An 18,758-nucleotide genomic window follows, 5' to 3' on the forward strand; every position below is an offset into this window, starting at 1 on the left:
TTTTTTTTCTGCCTGCAACATGCGGTTTTATGTTGGACATGTCATGTGGTTTTCTTATTGAAGGGCTTTTCTCCCTCACATTCCTGCCTTCCTGAAAGCCCACCCTTATGATACACCACACCCACCCATGACAGACTGGACCTAGCAATACATTGCTTTGAATCTGCAGCCAGGGCAACGAATTTGTGAAAATAAATGTGACGCATGCCATTTACTAAAGGATCTTTGCTTTACCAGCAAAAACTATGCAAACCTTCCCCTGTGGACTGTTTCATGAGACAGTGTTTGTGAATGAAAGGTGGATTCGAATGATGTAAAGGGCCATCTGGATCCCTAACAGGTCCGGACACGATGACACCTGTTCTTTCACTATGTCACAATTAAGCAACACTGTTTACAGCAAACAGTCTGTGCTTGTTGAGCAAAATAACAACCTGCAAACGATTGTGTTTAATTTTGGCTCAGGTAACTGGAATGTCTGGTACATGAAAAGTTTTTTTTTGGGACTAGGGTCCTGGAAGTTGTATTATGGTCCCGCTGTTACCCAGTCGACCAAGCAGGCTCAGTGTACCTGAGGAATGACGGAGCAGAAGTGGGTCAGGATGAAGGAGGCAGTCTCAGAGGTGGGGGCAGATGTGTCAAAGTAATGCATCTCGTCCTGTACGTCCATCCCCTCATCTTCCCCAACACCCTCATAATCCTACTCAGAGGATTCAGAGTAATTAGTTGTTGTGTTGGAGCGATGGGCATGTCTTCCTGCAGCGACGGCATCAGGAAAACTCAGACCTGAGTGACAGAAAGTTGCATGTGCCAAGGGAAGCCCAGTAGGGGAGACCGCGGTGTCTCAAAAAAGCTTATTAGCTGGCAGAAAAAGACCTCTGTAGTCAGTGAGAACTTAAATGTTTTAAAAGAAACAAGTAGTAAAAAAAAAAAATACAAACGCCTTATGTTTCCTGAGAATTATTTCCCATATATCGCTTGGCTGACAGAGCTCACCATTTCCTGATGTGTGCCCTAAAAGTGGCTGTTACTGGAGTCCAGTTGGGTTGATATTTATTGTTCCCTGGGGGCAATTTGTTTGTAAAGTGTCAAAAACCAGCTGCTGAACTTCAGCACACAGATGCTTTCAATGACCGGACTTCAAACTGGCTCCCTTTATTGTTTTCAAACAACATGGGTCCTTTTTTTCTTGCAGAAACAGGTACTTGAAAGCAAATATTCTAAAACATTTAAAATAAAGTATTTAAAAAGTAGTGGCCTCAAATTATGCCATTCTGACATACTTGAACTTTGCCTTCCTAGGTTAGCTCTGTTGCTATAAAAAAGAAGACAAATATCTTCCATTGAACCTGCATGAATTGCTTAATCTTTTTCTATCAGGAAGTCCTCATTTTAACATGTAGAGACGGACAGAAAGGACCCATGCAGATGAAACAGTGAAAAGATTATGCCTAAAATTAAACTGCCATATATTAAACTGCCAAGTTTCTGACATCTCCAGGAGTAAACAGAATCGAAGGAAATAGGAAAAATTATATCCAAAAAGTAACAGTTGCATGGACCAAATGCCTTGTTGATATCAGTGGTCAGAGCTGAAATGATTACGGTGAAATGATTACTTTTACAGCCTAGGCAAGTAGAATTGCATGAAGAATGTGTCCAATGTTAAATAAAACAAAGTAACAGACTAAGGAACGTAGGTTCCCCAAATTTGAACAATATTAATTTGCAAATAGATCTAATGCAGCATTCAGGTGTTATGGTCCAAATATGGTATAAATGACATTAAAGTATTTTCCTGTCCTGCTTTGCATCCATAGTTTATGCTGGTCATGGTGGTATAATAGTGTGGAGGATATTTTCTTTTTGTGTAATATTTGGGTCTTTATGTATCAACTGAGCATTTTTTTAAAGTCATATTCTACTATAGCAGTGCTGCAGCAAGTGTCCATCTCCTAATGAACACAGTGTAATCCATCATCCGAGGGCTGCTTCCAGGGTAACACAAAATGTCCAGAAGCTGAAATAATTTCTGACTGGCTTCTTAAACATGAGAATAAATTCTGTATGCTCACATGGCCTCAACCATAAACCGATCTTAAAAATGTCTGAATTAACAGAGCTCCATATGAATGTGGTGATGATGAGGAGATTTGCGTCAGCTGTATAAAATCTGCAACACCTTTATGATGCTATCATGTCAATGAGGACTCAAATCATAGAATACTTTTTTATAATGAATCGTTATATTACATCTCTACTTTAAAGAGTTAAATGTCTTACATCATACTTTGTTTTAGCCATCCAAAGGTACCTAGAGGCAAAAGAAAATTAAAATGATAAAGCAATGCCTTAACTGTAGAACTAATTGGATATCAACCTCAAAGACAGCAGTTGCCTTCAAAGCGAAGCTGTCTCTCCTAGTCTGGATGCCACCCATTTTATGATGTCACTGTATCACACCACTTCTGAAGGCTGAACCGTCTGAGACCTCTTAAAGGCCAAAAAAAAAAAAAAAAGGTTTTCAAAATTTAGACATGAGCTAAAATGTCTCCTAAAAGAGCCAATGCAGATCAGGGAGGGGATAGTTTATAGACAACAGAAGTATTTATCAGAGATGCATTAATTAAATAGCTATTGCTATTAGTTAAAAGCTAAAACAACTTGGATGACATAGGTCCCTTAACGCTGTTCCCAAAGGAAGAGAAGGTTTGGTAAGAAGTTGCCTGGTGTCATGATGGACTCAGACCAGAACCTTCAGAGGCACATCAAGGCAATTACTAAGTCATTGATTTATCAGCTGAAGAACATATCCAGGATAAATGAACTAATGTCCAATCGGTGTCTAGAAACACTCATTCATGCATTTATCTTAAGTAGAACTGATTACTGAATCAGTGTCTTTATAGGTCTGCTTAAACAGTCCATCAGACAACTGCAACTGATCCAAAATGCTGCTCCCTGTGTTCTCACTAAAACTAAGAAAGTAGAGCAACTCAGCCCAGTTCCGAACTCCTTCCACTGGCTCCTTGTAGCTCAGAGAATAGACTTTAAAATTCTTCTGTAAGTCTATAAATCACTGACTGGACCAGAACCTCAACAGGTAACAAATCTGTTGTCAGTGTATCAACATCCCAGACCACTCAGTTCTTCTAGTTCAAGCCTACACTGTACACCTAGAACTAGAAACAAACATGGAGAAGCAGTTCCTATGCCGAACTTATCTGGAGCAAACTCCCAAAAGACTGTAAAAGTGCTGAAAAACTGAGTTTTTTTAAGTCAAAGTTAAAAGCCCATTTAATTTAGCCTTCGGCTGTTAAAGTTAAACTGCTAACTGAGGTATCATTAGTTTAAGGTTGTGGTCCAATTGTTTTATTTGTTTTACACATGTTTTTTATCATTATTTGCTTTTATTCCGCTTTTATTGTTCTATTTTTTAAACTTATTCCTGTGAAGCACTGTTTAAAATGTCAATGTGCTGAATTGTGCTATACAAAAAAAACTTGCCTAGGCTTGAACAGCTCATCTTTGGCTTTTTTTGCGCTTAGAGGCTCTCAGTCAGCATTTACATCCATTTCTACCATAAAATAATTATCTGTACCCCTGAGTAACACTCCTGGTAAAAAATAATACCACCTGTAGCATAGGTTAAGAACCAGACGTTATTTAGACGTTGTTTTTAGGCTAAATCTGGTCGGGTTGTCATAGTCTTGGTTTAGTCCAGCAACTTTTGTTGAAAATTGGGCTGTATTTGTTCAATCTGATTTTGTACCCCTTTAGTCCAATAATAGATGTTGAACAACCCAGTGTTCAATGTCTGTTCAACGTTTTCACTTTTTGACCAAATGTAGAGCTTTTTTGGACGTAAATCATGTCGCCTTTTCAAACAGATTTTGCTCCATTATTTGTCCAGGTTTAGTGTCTGAATAAAACAGAGGGACAACTTGGACTTGGGATTAACATTATTTTACAAATAATCTAGACATTTTTTTAAAGTTTTAATAACTGTGCCATTTCCATGCTTCAATCTATAATTATCTGATTAGAAAATGTAGAGCTGATTAGGCAATGGCTTGCAAGAGTGAGCTCAAGCTGCGCATCATTAGGGTCACCATTGGGCACTGCAGACCCAGACTTGTCTGGTTCCACAGGGAGGACAGACAAAAACCTACCAGTTGTTGTCCATCTATTTAGCCCTATGAAACAAAAGATTTCATCACCCCTAACTAATTTCACATCTCCATTCAATTGTGTCCTGCATTCCATTGGAGAACAATCATTAATATTTGCTTAAATTCTCTGATCTGAACATGTTTTTCAAAAATGCTTGATTGCCTGAGTTGAGCCAACTTGAATCAGGAAGTCCTTTAAGTTTTGTTTTGATATGAAGATTAATTAGCTCAATAAAAAGCCCTTAAGGGTATTATGAATGAAAAGACAAGTTTAAACACTGAAACAGAATATTTAAGGGAGAAAAACAGCAGACTAAGAAGAAGTGGAATTCAGAGTAATTTGTGTGCCTAAGCCATCCAGAAATCTTTAATAGCTGAATTTATTGAAATCTATCTGTAGACCTCCCAGATGTTAGGCTGCTCCTCTAAGACGATGGAGTGCTCTGGTCCATCAATCAGAGGCCTGAGGGCGCTATGCCAGCTTCTCAGGAGACTTGCTTGCAGACAACCACAGTACTGAGCTTTCTCACTTAAAGTACTGGAAAAATTGAGAAAGAGTGGAAGATGGAAGGAAATGGGATAAATGCCATTCATAGAATACAAACAGGACACCCTTTTCTTAAGGGTAACCTTGTAGGAAAACTGTTAACACCAAAGCTAAGATCTACTTAGAAAACTTCGTAGAAAAGTTTTAGTATGTGCCTCTACAGGATACACTAGTGACATAAAAAAGACAAAGGGCCAAAATAACTCTTGACATAAAGTGAAATGGTTTAGCTTTTTGACAGAGAAGGAAGCTTTTTATATCCAACACATGGATGAAGCATATTACATGCAGTGTGTTTAATTAATTCCTGCTACTGAAGCTAAGGCTCTTCTGTTAGTGCATACACTGAATTAAGATTAAAATCATCTTATTAGAATGGCAATCTAAAGCTGCTTTAGATTGATCATTTAAAAATAACAAATATTGTTTTAATAGTTCACCAACTTACATCACAAAAAATAGCTTTAATTAGCTGAAACACATGTTTTTTTTATTCATTAAGCTATGCATCCTCATCTTTTTTGCTTAGTTTGACGATTTAGACAAAGGCCCTGGTTAGAGGTACCAATGACAGTATGAGCCACATCAAACACATTTGAACCAGACCCGCATTCCTTTATAATCTCCAACTCACTGTGAAATATTAACCACCTGGGATCCTTCCAGGAGAAGGCATGCCACAGTGCATTCTTGTTTCTTAACATAGCTTGGCTCCAATTAAGAAATGGCTTGCAAATTTCCTATCCATCGTCTTCCAACTGGGATTAATTTCTCATCCCAGTTAGGGCTGCTTTACCGTGATTAGCCACGCTGCTTTCCAACTAATGGCTTCATCATTTTAGCTGTGAAAGAATGATACTAAGACAACATCAGTACATAAAATGCTGTCAGAGATATGTGACATCTCTATCAGATTACAATGAGAAGCTGCGATGGAGTTGTTCCAGCCCATGTGTTCCGTTTCAGAGGCCAAGTAATCCATTTTTTGGATTATTTGGCTGTTAACAACTATTCATGTTTGATCAGAGCTAACAAAATTAGGAAGCACAAGCTGTGGCCTCTCTGTGGAGGTTAGACTGAATGTTTTGGGAATTGATGGAAGATCTTGCAGGGATGAGCTCATGGGGGAAATCTGGAAGTGGTGGTAGTCTGTTGGCCCACTAGAGAACTTTCCGTTTTAAAAATTACACTACCCTGTTATATTGTGAATGGAACTTATAGAAGATAATTTAAATCTTCTTTGAAGTAGAAAAAATGTAATGAACTGTGTGCAGTCTGCATTCAAAGTACGAGTTTGAGTTTGACCAGTACCAACACCTGCTCCAGTAGCTGTGGGAATACTTCGGTCTGTCCAGGATCCAGGTATGAATACAGTGGCAGAGTGATGGATGAGTTTTTGACAAAAAAAAGCTTTATCTTCACTGCACCGTAAAATTGCAAATTTTCCTTTGCTCAATTCTCAGTTCCGTTCAGATCTATCCTTGTGTCAAACATACCTGTCGCTATTCCACTTTGCTCTCATCACCCAATTCGCGCCATTCACATCACTTGATATGTCATTTGCCATCACTGCCAAAAAGAACCAAAAGAAGAGTAGAATATGAACTCTTTGACTTGTGGCAACAGATCAAGGAAAAGCTAGGTCCCTTTGGGTGTGGCATTTAATATTTGCCCCAGGGACATCTGATGTAAAGCCTCCCAGAATCGCTGACTTACAGAGTCACAGGGAGGATGCTGCCCATCAGTGACAGATGGAGAAACAAATGGCTTGTGAGACTCCATAAACTGTAAAACATACAGTAAGGGAGAGGTTGCCATTACACTTACAGGAAGTTGGGCTCGGTCAGATTTGGGCCAAAGCAATTTGATGGTACCGCTGGAATTGTTTTATTAGCATCCAAGTCCAATAATCTCTACACCAGTTTCATAAATTGCAATTATACAATGACTTTGGAACTACGTGCAGACCCACTCCACCTCTTCATGTCAGCCAGAAGGATGGCTTTAACTACAGCTTGTTCTGCTTGATCTGGATCTCATTACTGCAGGAATCCTCAGCATGTGACTTTTAAAAGTCCTGGCTCCTGAAGGCTTCGTCTCACAGTGAGAGGGGACAGACTGGCATTCTTGCCTCTGGAATGACCGCTCTCCTCCAAATACACAAACACGCAGTGATTGCCACAACAACATAAATTCCTTGTTCTTTAAGGGTAATAATGTCCAGCTGCATAATAAAATCAACAGTGAAATGCATAAGCAGTGAAGAGATTCAACAAGACTTTAGAGACACACCCGAACTGCAACAGAAGCGAAGAGTTTTAAATAGTGGGTCAAATAAAGCTGGCATAAATACACTGAGTTTATGTTGAAACAAGAAGGAAAGAATAAAAGCCCTGAACTCCATAAATTTGTGCTCAAGCTATCATCTTCTTTGGGTATTAAAAGATGATATGGTGAGCTTAACCTATAGCCAAGTATTATTTTACTGACAACAAAACGCCCAATGGCAGCATTGCCACTGGGTGAAACCCAATCTAAGACTTTATGGCATAATTATCACATACTCAGTGAGAAACACAAAAAGCTTGTGTAAAGCTGTAGGACTCCTCTCTGTGCTAAAAGGTCAGAGCTGAGTAATTCAGAAAGAATATACTAGAGCTTAATGATAAATCCAAGGTCTAAACTGAGAACAATAACAATGAAAGAGAATTGAAAGTATTTATCATGTTGAATCTTTCTCTAAGGCCTTTCGAAGACTGCATGACATCATTTTGACTGCAGATTTTCCTTTCTAACACTCTTTTTATTCTTATTGTGTTTTCCTGCGTGTGATCCCTATCCTACAGCATGCTGCCTCTCCAAAAACAGCCACAAAAAGGAGCAATCAGGCTATTCACTCTTTTTTCACCCCCAAAACATCAAAGGAAAGAGAAGAGGAAAACATCTGGGAGCCAAAAGAGATCACACTGAAGACACAGAAAAAGCAGGAATGAGGCAGGCTGAGGGGGAGCCAAGAAGGAACGGATAGACAACTATTATTGATGGAGGAGACAAAAAGGGTGTGTATCTGCTTTCGATTAAGGTCCACTCAAACATGGCTCACCAGCTGCATATGCGGGCATTGTCATAATATTATTGAGAAAACTAGGAGATAAATGAATCTGCAATGCAAGGACAAACGGTGAATACAAATTCCATTCAGAGCTGTCAGGACGAGTGGCAGCCCTGGTGTAATATGTGGACAGTTTTGCCACCCACCCAGCCTGCCGGCATGTAGCCACCCTGCTGTTTTTTCTCAAACCTACCACAGCTTGGTTTGGAGAGCCCTTAATTTTCTCACTCTTTAAAGGCCACACTGGGTCTTTTTGTTGCCCACAAGATGAGTGGCACGCCTGCCAGGATCTCATCAGTATGCTAAATGTGTTTTTATGTGCATCCAGGGTTTAGTTTTATGGAACTGAAAACCGATTCATTTTAGTCTCTGGATGCAAGCTTCAAGTATATACTGTATCTGTTTAAAGAAGACTGCTCTGTACTAGTGATTATCACAACTGTTCACCTTTCAATGGTTGTTTATGTTTTTTCAAGGCTATCTGCGGAGTAAGTTTGAGTCAAATCTCAATTCTTCAGAGGGGAGGTTAAAATTACATTTTAAACTAAGTCTCAAGTTGTTTTGGCCAAGAGAGAGGAACAAATCCAAATAAATATCTAAATTCTAAGGAACTAAAGTCAAAGTCAAGGTATAATGTTCTTGAAGGATAAGTCAAATGAACTCTAAGCCTTTTGAGGCTAAGTTCAAGTACAGTATAGTCTCATATCTTTGGGTGCAAGTTTGGGAAGCTCAAGTCTAGTCTCTAGCGTTCAAGGGGGAAATGTACATCCAAGTTGAGTCTCTGGTTTAAGTGTCTCTCTGATTTGGGTCTCAAGTCTTCAAGGTATAAATTTAAGTCATCTTAAATCTTTGTAGGCCATGTCAAAGTGGAGACCTAAATCTTTAATGGCTAGGTCTCAATTATGTCCCAAGTTAAAAATTTACAAAAACAAGTCAAGATTCATGTTTTTAAGCAATAAATTAGAATTAAGTTCCTATTCTCTAATGAGAAATGTTAAGTTAGGTACACAGTAAAGTCTTTGGGGCACAACTCTGGGTCTTGACTTTTCCCTGCCCCTTGGACCTGTAGTTCTTAAGTCCATAAAAGGTAAGTCCAATGCAGGCATGTAACAGTCAAGTGCACAGTCTTTAAACAACAAATCTATGCCAAGTCTGTAATCTTGAAGAGAGGTCTCTATTTCTGAATGGGGCCGAAACCAATTAAAGTGGATGAAAGGTAGTGCCCAAAACCCAAGATAACATATTATTATCCATTTAAAGTACATCAGCAAAAATGAGGAACACCAATTAATGGAAAATGAATGAGATAAACAATATCTGCTTTTGTTAAATTTACAGTTCAGAAGTATCTTTGTAAGAATGCTAGCTTTACAGCAAAAACATACAATTGTTGGCTATAATTTTACTTATTCTGAAAATACCTAAAGTCATCTAATACATTTAATGCACTCAATTTGAAAGCATTCATGATCTTGGAACTGATGACTGGCTTAATTATTCATTCCATTCACCTGTCTAACTCTGCCCGGTTTCGAATCACTGCTCATCTGACCCACCTGCTCCTGCTTCTATTTAAAGTGTTTGTATCCAGTTATAAATCCAGATTATTCTTGTTCTCTTGAGCCAGGGGTGAGAGGGTATTTAGCATACCTTATTGTTTCTGATTTCCGGATCCTGACCTATAGGAAGCAACTAGCAAAACAATAATATAAAGAAATCAAAAATAAAGTGAAATGAAAAATATATAAATTGGATATGCATCAGATTTAAACATGTTATATAACCAAGGTTAAGAAAAAAAAAACGTGTTCTGTCTGATTGTATCTAAACTTAAGGATTACCTGGTTTGGTTGGACACTTCTGGCACTTGTTCAGACCCCAGGAGGCACCCACACTTCCACAGCAGTCATCCTGTTTGGTTAGCCCTGGCAGAGGTTTGCCACACTGCAACAACACAAAGCAATGTTTAAATCTGTGAGGCAAGTTCTTAGGATTACAAGTTTGAGTTTGCATAGTTGTTTATCTTTAAAATGTTTTAACAATGGCAAGGCTGTATGCAAAGCTATTTTAGAATGCTTGAAGAAAACATTTCAACAAAGACAGAGTCCAGTTTTGCAAACCTAAATCTTCTATAAACATCTTTGCATGCCTCATTTGGGTCTTTTTCATGATGGTTTTTAGAATTTTAGCTGATACCTATGATCTAATACAGCAGGTTCCCATTTGGAAATATGATTTCTCACTGGCAGAAAAAAGGGAAAAACTTTATCCTAATGCATATTTATGCTTCTTTTGTGCCCAGATTCTGCTTCTTTTTTAACACTGTGACCATGAGGTCACAATGTTAAAGATAGCATGCAAAAATAGCTGCAAATAGCATTAAAGTAATCAGATGCTCCACTAGCTCTAACATTATCCATCCTCATGAATAGACATCTCTTTTCCAACTGGGTATCAGTACATAGCGTTTGCAGTTTCTATACTTTATCTTGCTTTTACATTATAAAAATTAAATTTTAAAGGGTATTTTAAAGGAATATAGCTAATATGAATCAATCGCATTTGTCAAACTCTCTCAAAACTTAACATGTTGAAGACTGAGGGCACAATTACTAATTAGTGACACATCTTCGCTATGCTCCGCAGGAAAAAGGCTTACATGCCACCTTGTAAAATAAGTTAAAAAGTTAATATGCTTAATGAGTTATAGCAAAACCAAATAGTGGCTAATAATATAGTTATTATCTTTTGACATAGGAAAGCAAAGCAGTTAGGTACTATAGTTATTTATAGATAGACTGTCTGAGCTGGGCCTTAAGGGTTGTGTATTCAGATCACTGTACAATCTTTGAGGTTTTAATTTGAGCTTGTTTAATCCGCAGAATTTTATCATCACAGTGTTGACATATTTGGGTTGGCTACTGCAATTGAGTTTTCCTCATGTCAAAAACGGCACAGTTTGTTTAATGTTTAGGTTTCAGCCAGGCGTGTCAAAAGTACTCACATTCTTTACTTAAATAAAGCTCCTTTATTTAAATAAAAGATTAAAAACAACTACTCGTTCTACTTTGAACCTAAGTACAAAAGTAAAATGACGTTTTTGCCTTGAGTGACACAAACTAACTTTCAAAATCTCTTCTATGCACAGAAAACAGCTTAATTTGACTGTTTTGGTCACTGTGTTGGTGAAGAAGAAATTAAATATCAGTCAGAATAATATAGATTTCATTAAACAGAAGTCCAGTATAAGCAGTTAAATCTTTTTCAGAGCTCTGGTATTCATAGCATTTAAGTTGCAAATAGCAGGGTTTAGCTTTGGCATCGGTTTAGTTCCAATTTACAGTAAGCAAAATGATTGTAATAATTTAGTAGAATTCAGCCAATTTTGCAAAGAAAGTATTTGGTTTTAATGGTTTAACTTTAGTAGGGGTGACAGTGCATCCAAAATCCTGCATCCTTGAATGTAGCTGGTTGTAACCCCAGATCTAGCTCTCTCTATCTTTGTGTCTTTGGGCATGTTGGACTTGCATGTCCTGCTGATGGTGGTCGGAGGGTGGCACCTGTGTATGGCAGCCTTCCTTCTTTCACTGAACCACAGGGCAGCTATGGCTACAATGTAACTACAATGTAACTACCAGGGTGTGAAAGTGTGTGTAAATATATGAATGACTGTAGTGAATGAATGTATTTTTTTGAAGTCCTCTGATTTGACAGTAAAGGCCAAACAGGACCTTTATTCAAGTTCTTCATATTTGTGAAACACATTTAGCAAATTCTAGACAAATAAACTATTTGCAACCTAATTTAATTGCTTACTTTCTAACTTTTGTATTAGTCCGGATGATTAAAAGCAAATAATGATCTCTTTGGGTTTTGCTTCAAGTGAGCAAAACATTATCTTTATTTAGATTAAAACACTCATCTACATGCTTTTCAGAATCTTTCAAAACCTTTCCTTGGACAATGGCAGCCTTTACAGTAATTTTCTCCCTTGGCCTGTGCCCATAAGATCTAAATGATAAAAAAAGAAAAAAATCAGAATCAACTTTAATGACCAAGTTCAGGACCACACACACTGTGACTTTGGCTTGCATTGCTCTCATTGCAATCAGCAGTTCAAATCACTGTCATGTCCTGAGTTCCTGTTGCAGACAGCAGATCTTAGAGAAGGCAGAAAAACTGTAAGGATAAACCACTTGTCCCCTTTGTACACTGTAGTATCAAAGTTTTAGAGTAATCCAAAATACCAAGTCATGAAAGTTTAAACATTGCATCTTCTCTCAGGTATGAAGAAATTTTACATTTTACAAAGAGCTCCAGACTTGACATAGTGCTCAGTCAGCTGTTACCAAAACTATTTTTTCACTAGAAGACTACCTTTCTTTCACTTAGAAGGAATTGTCCATTATATTAGGCTACATCATTAAAGGTATGAATGAGGATTTTTCTCAGAAATTAGGTGTCCAGATTCATCTAAAATTACTGATGGCTGGCATTCTTGCACTTATGGACCCCTCGGTGTCATGGTCGTGGTTCTGTTGTACTTTACTTTGCTCCTTGTTTTCTAGTTTCATTGGTTTAATTCCTATTTTGTTGTAGTTTCTAGATTTATGTTAGTTCTCAGGTTTTTCTGTTGTTGTCCTCTGTCGCCCTACTCATGTGTTCCTTTCCCCTTGGCTCCCTCATTGTCTCCTCTCACACCTGCTCCTTATCCGCTCGTTAGCCCTGCCTTTGTCTCAGTCAGCTATTTATACTCTCCCTCTGCTGTCACTCCTTGTTGGTTCCTTGTCATTGCTGTCTTCCCATGCTGTTGTTTACCTCCCTTGTCTCTCCCTGGCTCCTCGTGTTTGGTTTCCCCAGTTTCTGTTTGATTTACATTATTAATTGGATTTTTGGATTCCTGCCTTTGTTTTCTGTTTTTTCATCATTAAAACTGCAAGAAATCTCCTCAGCCTCTCTGCCTCTGCATCAGGGTCCTCAAACCTCAACCAAACCTTGAAACCCGCCCAAAAAAATTTTAATCCTTAAACTGTATAAAATGGACACTTGTTTGTCAATCAAACATTTTGCGTACGTACCCCCAGTTCGTTATTTACGTAGGCTCCAAGTGCAACTCATAGGCTGTTTGGCTAGTGGTGTGCCATTACGTCGAAGCACGAAAAAGTACTCCAATGCTTGTTTGCTGCTGCGGCTCTTTGAGGCCATTTGTTCACTGTTTTGTGTAAACTTGAGCATCAATGGCTGAAAACAATCCTGATAAACCTAACTGGAAAAGTTGAAAAGAAGAGGCGTTTCCAGCTCAGAGAACTTTTGCAAAGAAGAGGGCACTGATGCATGTGCACCACTCAAAAGTATACAGTGGTTGGACATGTCTTTTACCACAGAATCTTTTTTCCTACCCTCAAGCGTTATGAAACACAGAATTTATAAATTAAATTTTTATTCTCTGATTACAGAACCATATCATTACACCTGCAGGTGGCATGTCAGTATCCAGGCGGCACTGTTTTAATTTGATGTAAAAAAAAAATGTAATCAATGAGCTCTATGTGAAACTAATCTAATATTGAAATAACATTCTGAAAGGTTCACGAGTATGTTTCCGTTTTAAACTTTGAACAGTTAGACATCCATTCAGTTCACTTCATAACATTGCGCCTTGGCTTTGTTGTTACACAAAATGTGGAATGTTTTGGTTTGGGTCTGTCTGAATTCCTCAAATTAGAGTTTGGCCATAAACAATTTTTATGTTTATATGTTTGTATGAGAGAGATGGAGAGTGCAATGAAGGGCGAGCAGACGGGATCTGGTGATGTACAGTACACGTCTGTGTGTATTAAAAGGACATTTAACAGAATGTTTTGTTACATTGGTTGATGGCAAACTCCAATTAAGCATTTACAACATATGTTTCTGTGACACAGCATTTAGAGCATTTGTGCTCTTGGCTTTTATTGGTCTTTTAATTCATTTAATCCTTTAACCCTTTAATCAATTTCATTGGTCAGTAGAACCTTGATACCCAAACTGCTAAAGATTCTTTCACTTTGTCTTTAATGCCATTTTTATAAATTAGCGCCGTCTGCCAAGCGCTGAAAGTCGTAGCCTTATATGGAATCATCGGGGCAGTAGCCATGCAGATTTGCAATTCTAATGAACGTGCGCTTACTTATGCGCAGATGGAATGCATCAGGCTTGGGAGGATCATTTAGGCAACTATCTGAAGTTAAGAACATTATTTGAAACTGATGTGGAGCACACGTAAGAGCCCACAGTAGGAAAAAAAAGTGAGAGAAAGGTATGACAACAATACGTAAATGTTGTTTCTTAATATCCACTGTTACTTATTACAATACCTGTCCATCCACTGTTTCCTGAAAGCATCTTCCAATGTTTCCATTTTGCAGGATAGGAGTCGTACTGTGACCGTTCGAGTGGCCATTGCTGAGCGTTAGTCTGCCGTTCTGTTCCTTTGTGTGTTCATGTCCATTTCCAGGCTGGGAGCGCTGTTGGACAGAGTGAGCCCCCTCAGTGATAGCTGGTCTCTGTCCATGCTGGACTCGGGCTACTTGGTGAATGTGGACCTCAGCTTCTGGCGGATGCTGAATGTGGACGTTTACCAAGGATGGGTGGAGAGACACTTGGGACAGAGACATCCAGAGTTTACACAAAACAGCAGATGGTTTACATTTTGAAATATGCAATATTATGAGTCGAGTCATCAACATCTAAAGCATACAAATTGTATTTACATTCTCCAATTTTTAAGCTATCAGCTAACATCGACCACAAAGTTCTTCAACAAATACTTGCTTCATCTGCAAATTATAAGCTCAAGAGTAGACTGAGAACTCCTGTCAGTAAACTACTACACAACAAGGAGAATACAAGAAGTTTAGGATTTTCTGGTTTAAATCAAATCAGTTGAAATACCAAAAACAGATTTACTGTAGAAGATGTTGCAATGTCTAGAACGAGCCCTTTTGTCTTTCTGACAGAAGGGGAAGCATCTATCTTCAGGGTGTGCCAGGGTTTTTTCCCAGAATCCTGACCCACTCCCATAAATCATAATATTTTAGACAGTGAGCAACGTCCAAGTAAAAGATTCAGATTTTATCAAGAGTTTCTAACAAGGCTCTCTGCTTCTGGGTAAGAACACACACCCACACACTTATATGCAGTGACAAAACAACATGGATGTCTGGCTCTAATAATCTTAATCTGCTTTAAGATATCAACAATAATAACATTATTAAATGGGGGAAAAACTACTTAATCCAAAGGGGGAAGTAAAGTAGCAAATCTTTCATTTTCATATTTATAAAAGAACGTGCTGTCTCTCAGCTCTGATAACCGCTGCTGTTATGATAAAAGAAGCCTTATCCAAACTATGTGAGGACTTCCACTGAGTCATTCATTAGTTCATTCGCTTAAAATAGTCTGGCCTCAACATCTGTCCCACAGGAGCAGAGCTGTACCCGATGAAAACTGAAAATCAAAAGCAAGCCCTGTAAGACCTAAGAGGACAAGAATTTGTATCTAGAATAATGTTGATAGTAGTAGTGGGACTAATTTAATCCAATATCATACTGGACCCTGTAGTGGATACCATACAAATTCTTGAAACTTATGTTTGGCTGAAAGCAAATGAATTACAAGCCATGTTCCTGTGTGGCTGCTGGTCATATAACATGTTTGCAGTGACGTCACGGAAAATTTTTACTCTTTAGAGGATTCGACCTCTGATAGCGACTTGTTGGGTGTCCCTGAGGAAATGCATATTTATAATTCAGCAGTCACAGAGCAAGGTTGTTAGAGTTTGAGTTGCTAACAACATACTAATTGTGCGAAAATGATTAAAACCAAATTAGCAAAATACCTTCATAAAATGTTGTGACTTTGTTTTTATAAACTGGATAAATAGTTTAGTGTTGAGCTGTTGTGTTTCACTTTTACTGTTAATTATGATTACCTTGAAAATGAATTCTCTATACTAAATAGAAAACTCTCAGTTCTCAGTGTCTGATGTTACAGTCAGTCCTCTTTACTGTGCTAAAAGTGGCATAAAATTCAATTTTATAAACCTTTAAATCATCAGTGGGTTTGCATTGGACATTTAATAACAAAGGAAGCACTGATTATTTACATGAGAGATATATACAAAAGGTGGTATATGACCAATTGTTTTACCATGTGAAACAGCAATAATATTATAAAACTTATCTTACAGCATATTTTCATTGAAAGAGTTACTTTGACTCAAAATAGTTCATTCCTTTTAAAGCATATGATTCAGCTCCGCTATCTCTCTCTAATTCCCATTAAATAATGTTAGTCTCTGTTTAAATACTGCATAATGCCCATGTGATATTGGATAAAGAATTTATAAAAACAGAGTTTACAATAAAGCTGCGGTACTTTAGAATATGAGCTTTTTTATGAAAATAGAGGTATTACTTGGGTCTTGCCTGGAAGACTTATTAGTGTGTTTTAACCCTAAAGAGGATACAAAAGAAGCAGCCTACCACAGCTAAGAGGTAAACCGCTATAGTCTTTAAAAGAGACATTCGATTGCCCATTAGTTTTTTTTTTATCAATTCAAAAATAATTTCCCCCTGTTGATGTTCCCATGTATTTACCTTGCTGATTGGATAATGGCAAAGTGTATGTGGAATGGGAAGGCGATTTCACTCCCTGGTGTCCCGTATGTTTGTGGATGTGAGGAGTGGGTCTGGGAGGTGGTGGTACCGACAGGTGACAAAACTTCCCTGTTGAGTTTGTTGGACACGAACACAGGTTCCTTCCAATGCATTTGCCTCCATTCATGCAGGGGATTTGACAGAAAACTGTGAAAAGAAGCAAAAAGTGAATGACAGGAAAAAAATAAAACTCCCATTTTTAATTGTCCATTGGTTGTCAAAAACAAGGAGCAGGTAATAAGGAACATAAGGGTCAGAGCTAATAGGAAGGGCCTAAGGCTTCCTGTTGGTAAGGTTTGTTTGCAAACAGTAGCCAGTGGTCCTGCTGTTCACCTCCAGGCAACTCATTCCAGGTGACATTTATAAAATGCCAGCTTTGTTCCTTATTGCCACACCGCTTGAATTGGTATTCCTAATAATAGCTGTTTACAGTTTGATTCATTGGTTGCATTTGGAGCAGCCAGATGCACTGCTTTATTAAACCTTTTAAAGGTCTTAACTTTTGGCTTAAGAGATGGGTGCCAGGTGAACCCCCTGAATGCCTGGATCTGCTCCCATCCACAGATTAGCTCTGACATGACCTCTTCTACCACAAAACATCAAAGAAGTTGAAAGTAAAAAATATATATATATTCCCTGCAATGTGAACCAATATTTTTCTGGGACATCAATACATCTAAGAAGGACATTTTTTAGCAGTCTGCAATAAAACAGTCACACATATGATTGTTTGTTTTAAAGGATAACAGATATCCCAAATATCAACTTATTAGATGATGAAAGGGCCTCATTGCTGCAGCATCACGCTGTGAGCTGCATCCTCTCTGTCTCTTCGAGGCAGACAGTCCGACACTAACAAGGTGCAAAACAGGAACTATAGAAAGTCTGGATAGTCTCGATGGCATGTAGAGAAATGAGCTCCATGTAAACAACATCAAAAGCAGGAACACTGCAGGAGTACGCAAGAGAGGAGAATGGAAAATAAAGATCCAGGAAACGACGATTATAAGAGATTAGTAAGAAATATTTTAATAGAAAACAGTGGAATTGGTAGAGAAAGAAACATACCAATAGGAAACACAGGACTCAGCCAAAGAAAATCAGCAGGTCAGACACACAGGAAGGCCTCCTGCAATTCCACATGCCAGCTAAATTATCAGCTAAAGGGGGCTATTAAAACTCAATGTGTCCATGCTGCTCTGTCAGACCAGTTCCAGCCTGGCATGAATTATTCTTAGACCAACATAGTTCTGATGACTCTGTCTGACCATTTAGCAGCCTGTAAAGAAATACACTTTTCACTTCATAAACAGACTGCAGTATATTTTAAAGGAACAGGGTGTGAATCCAGAGAGGCTGTTCTAATTATTCATTCAGGGTTTATTGCACCATGCAGGAAACATAACAACAGCATGAGATAGCTGTTTGGTGTCTACTCAACATTCCTGGATATCCACACACACCCAGGGCACTACAGAATTCCAGCTTATGTTCTATTAACACATGCTTTTATGTAATCACTCAAGATTTCTGGAGAATAGACAGAGGCATGAAGAAGCATACTGCACTGGGAGGCGGATGAAGTGCAGGGAATGTAATCTTTTTGGGAGGCTTCTGTCAAGAAGTGTTTGGAATATCAACCACTTGTTCTATAATCCATTTAATAGGGATCTAAATCTATAGCAACAGCCTGTTTATAACTAATAAGCCAGCTGGATTTGCAGTTAAGATCATAAAGTAAAAGCATGGTTTAAAGGTATATGTGACATTTTTTTTCATTCATGTGCCAGTAGCTCACTCCTTTTGTATACAAAGTTTTTTACAAGTTTGCCTCATCCTACTGGTGTATCATTTTGTTATTTTTGTGTTTTACGCTTAGTTTGTGCTCAGTTTGTTAGTAAATAAAGCCCTTCCTGTATATTTACAATAACAACAGAAGTATGACACGGCACATTAATCGCAGGGGTTAAACAAGGTCTGGGCTAAGCCTGGCTGCACCTCCAGGGTGAGTTTTAAAGATAATTAAGAAAATTGGAAGATACAATGTGACAAAAAAGCTCAAAATAAAAAAAAAGAGGATTGACAGAGGAATCTGACTTAAATAGCAATTTGAATACAGTTTCAACATTTTTGTCAAATAAAGCAGAAGATGCAGAACCATTTAGATTGTACTGCTGATGAATGCATTAATAAATATCCTGATTACTACTGATATTATTGATAGCAAT

The 18,758-nt window shown here is 38.1% G+C and overlaps 1 protein-coding gene across 1 annotated transcript in view; it reads right to left on the reverse strand.

Annotated features, from left to right (window-relative positions):
- Positions 1–18,758, reverse strand: part of LOC119787539 (latent-transforming growth factor beta-binding protein 2-like) — a 132,656-nt gene that overhangs the window by 61,722 nt on the left and 52,176 nt on the right. Inside the window, exons 6-8 of the mRNA XM_038291457.1 lie at positions 16,471–16,677; positions 14,188–14,471; positions 9,673–9,775 (exon numbers count right to left, since the gene is read on the reverse strand). Of these exons, the coding sequence (XP_038147385.1) occupies positions 9,673–9,775; positions 14,188–14,471; positions 16,471–16,677 (594 nt within the window). The remainder of the gene's footprint in view (positions 1–9,672; positions 9,776–14,187; positions 14,472–16,470; positions 16,678–18,758) is intronic.

Source organism: Cyprinodon tularosa, unplaced genomic scaffold (genome assembly GCF_016077235.1).
Source record: "Cyprinodon tularosa strain WSP-4 unplaced genomic scaffold, ASM1607723v1 ctg3, whole genome shotgun sequence".
Lineage (NCBI taxonomy): Eukaryota > Metazoa > Chordata > Actinopteri > Cyprinodontiformes > Cyprinodontidae > Cyprinodon > Cyprinodon tularosa.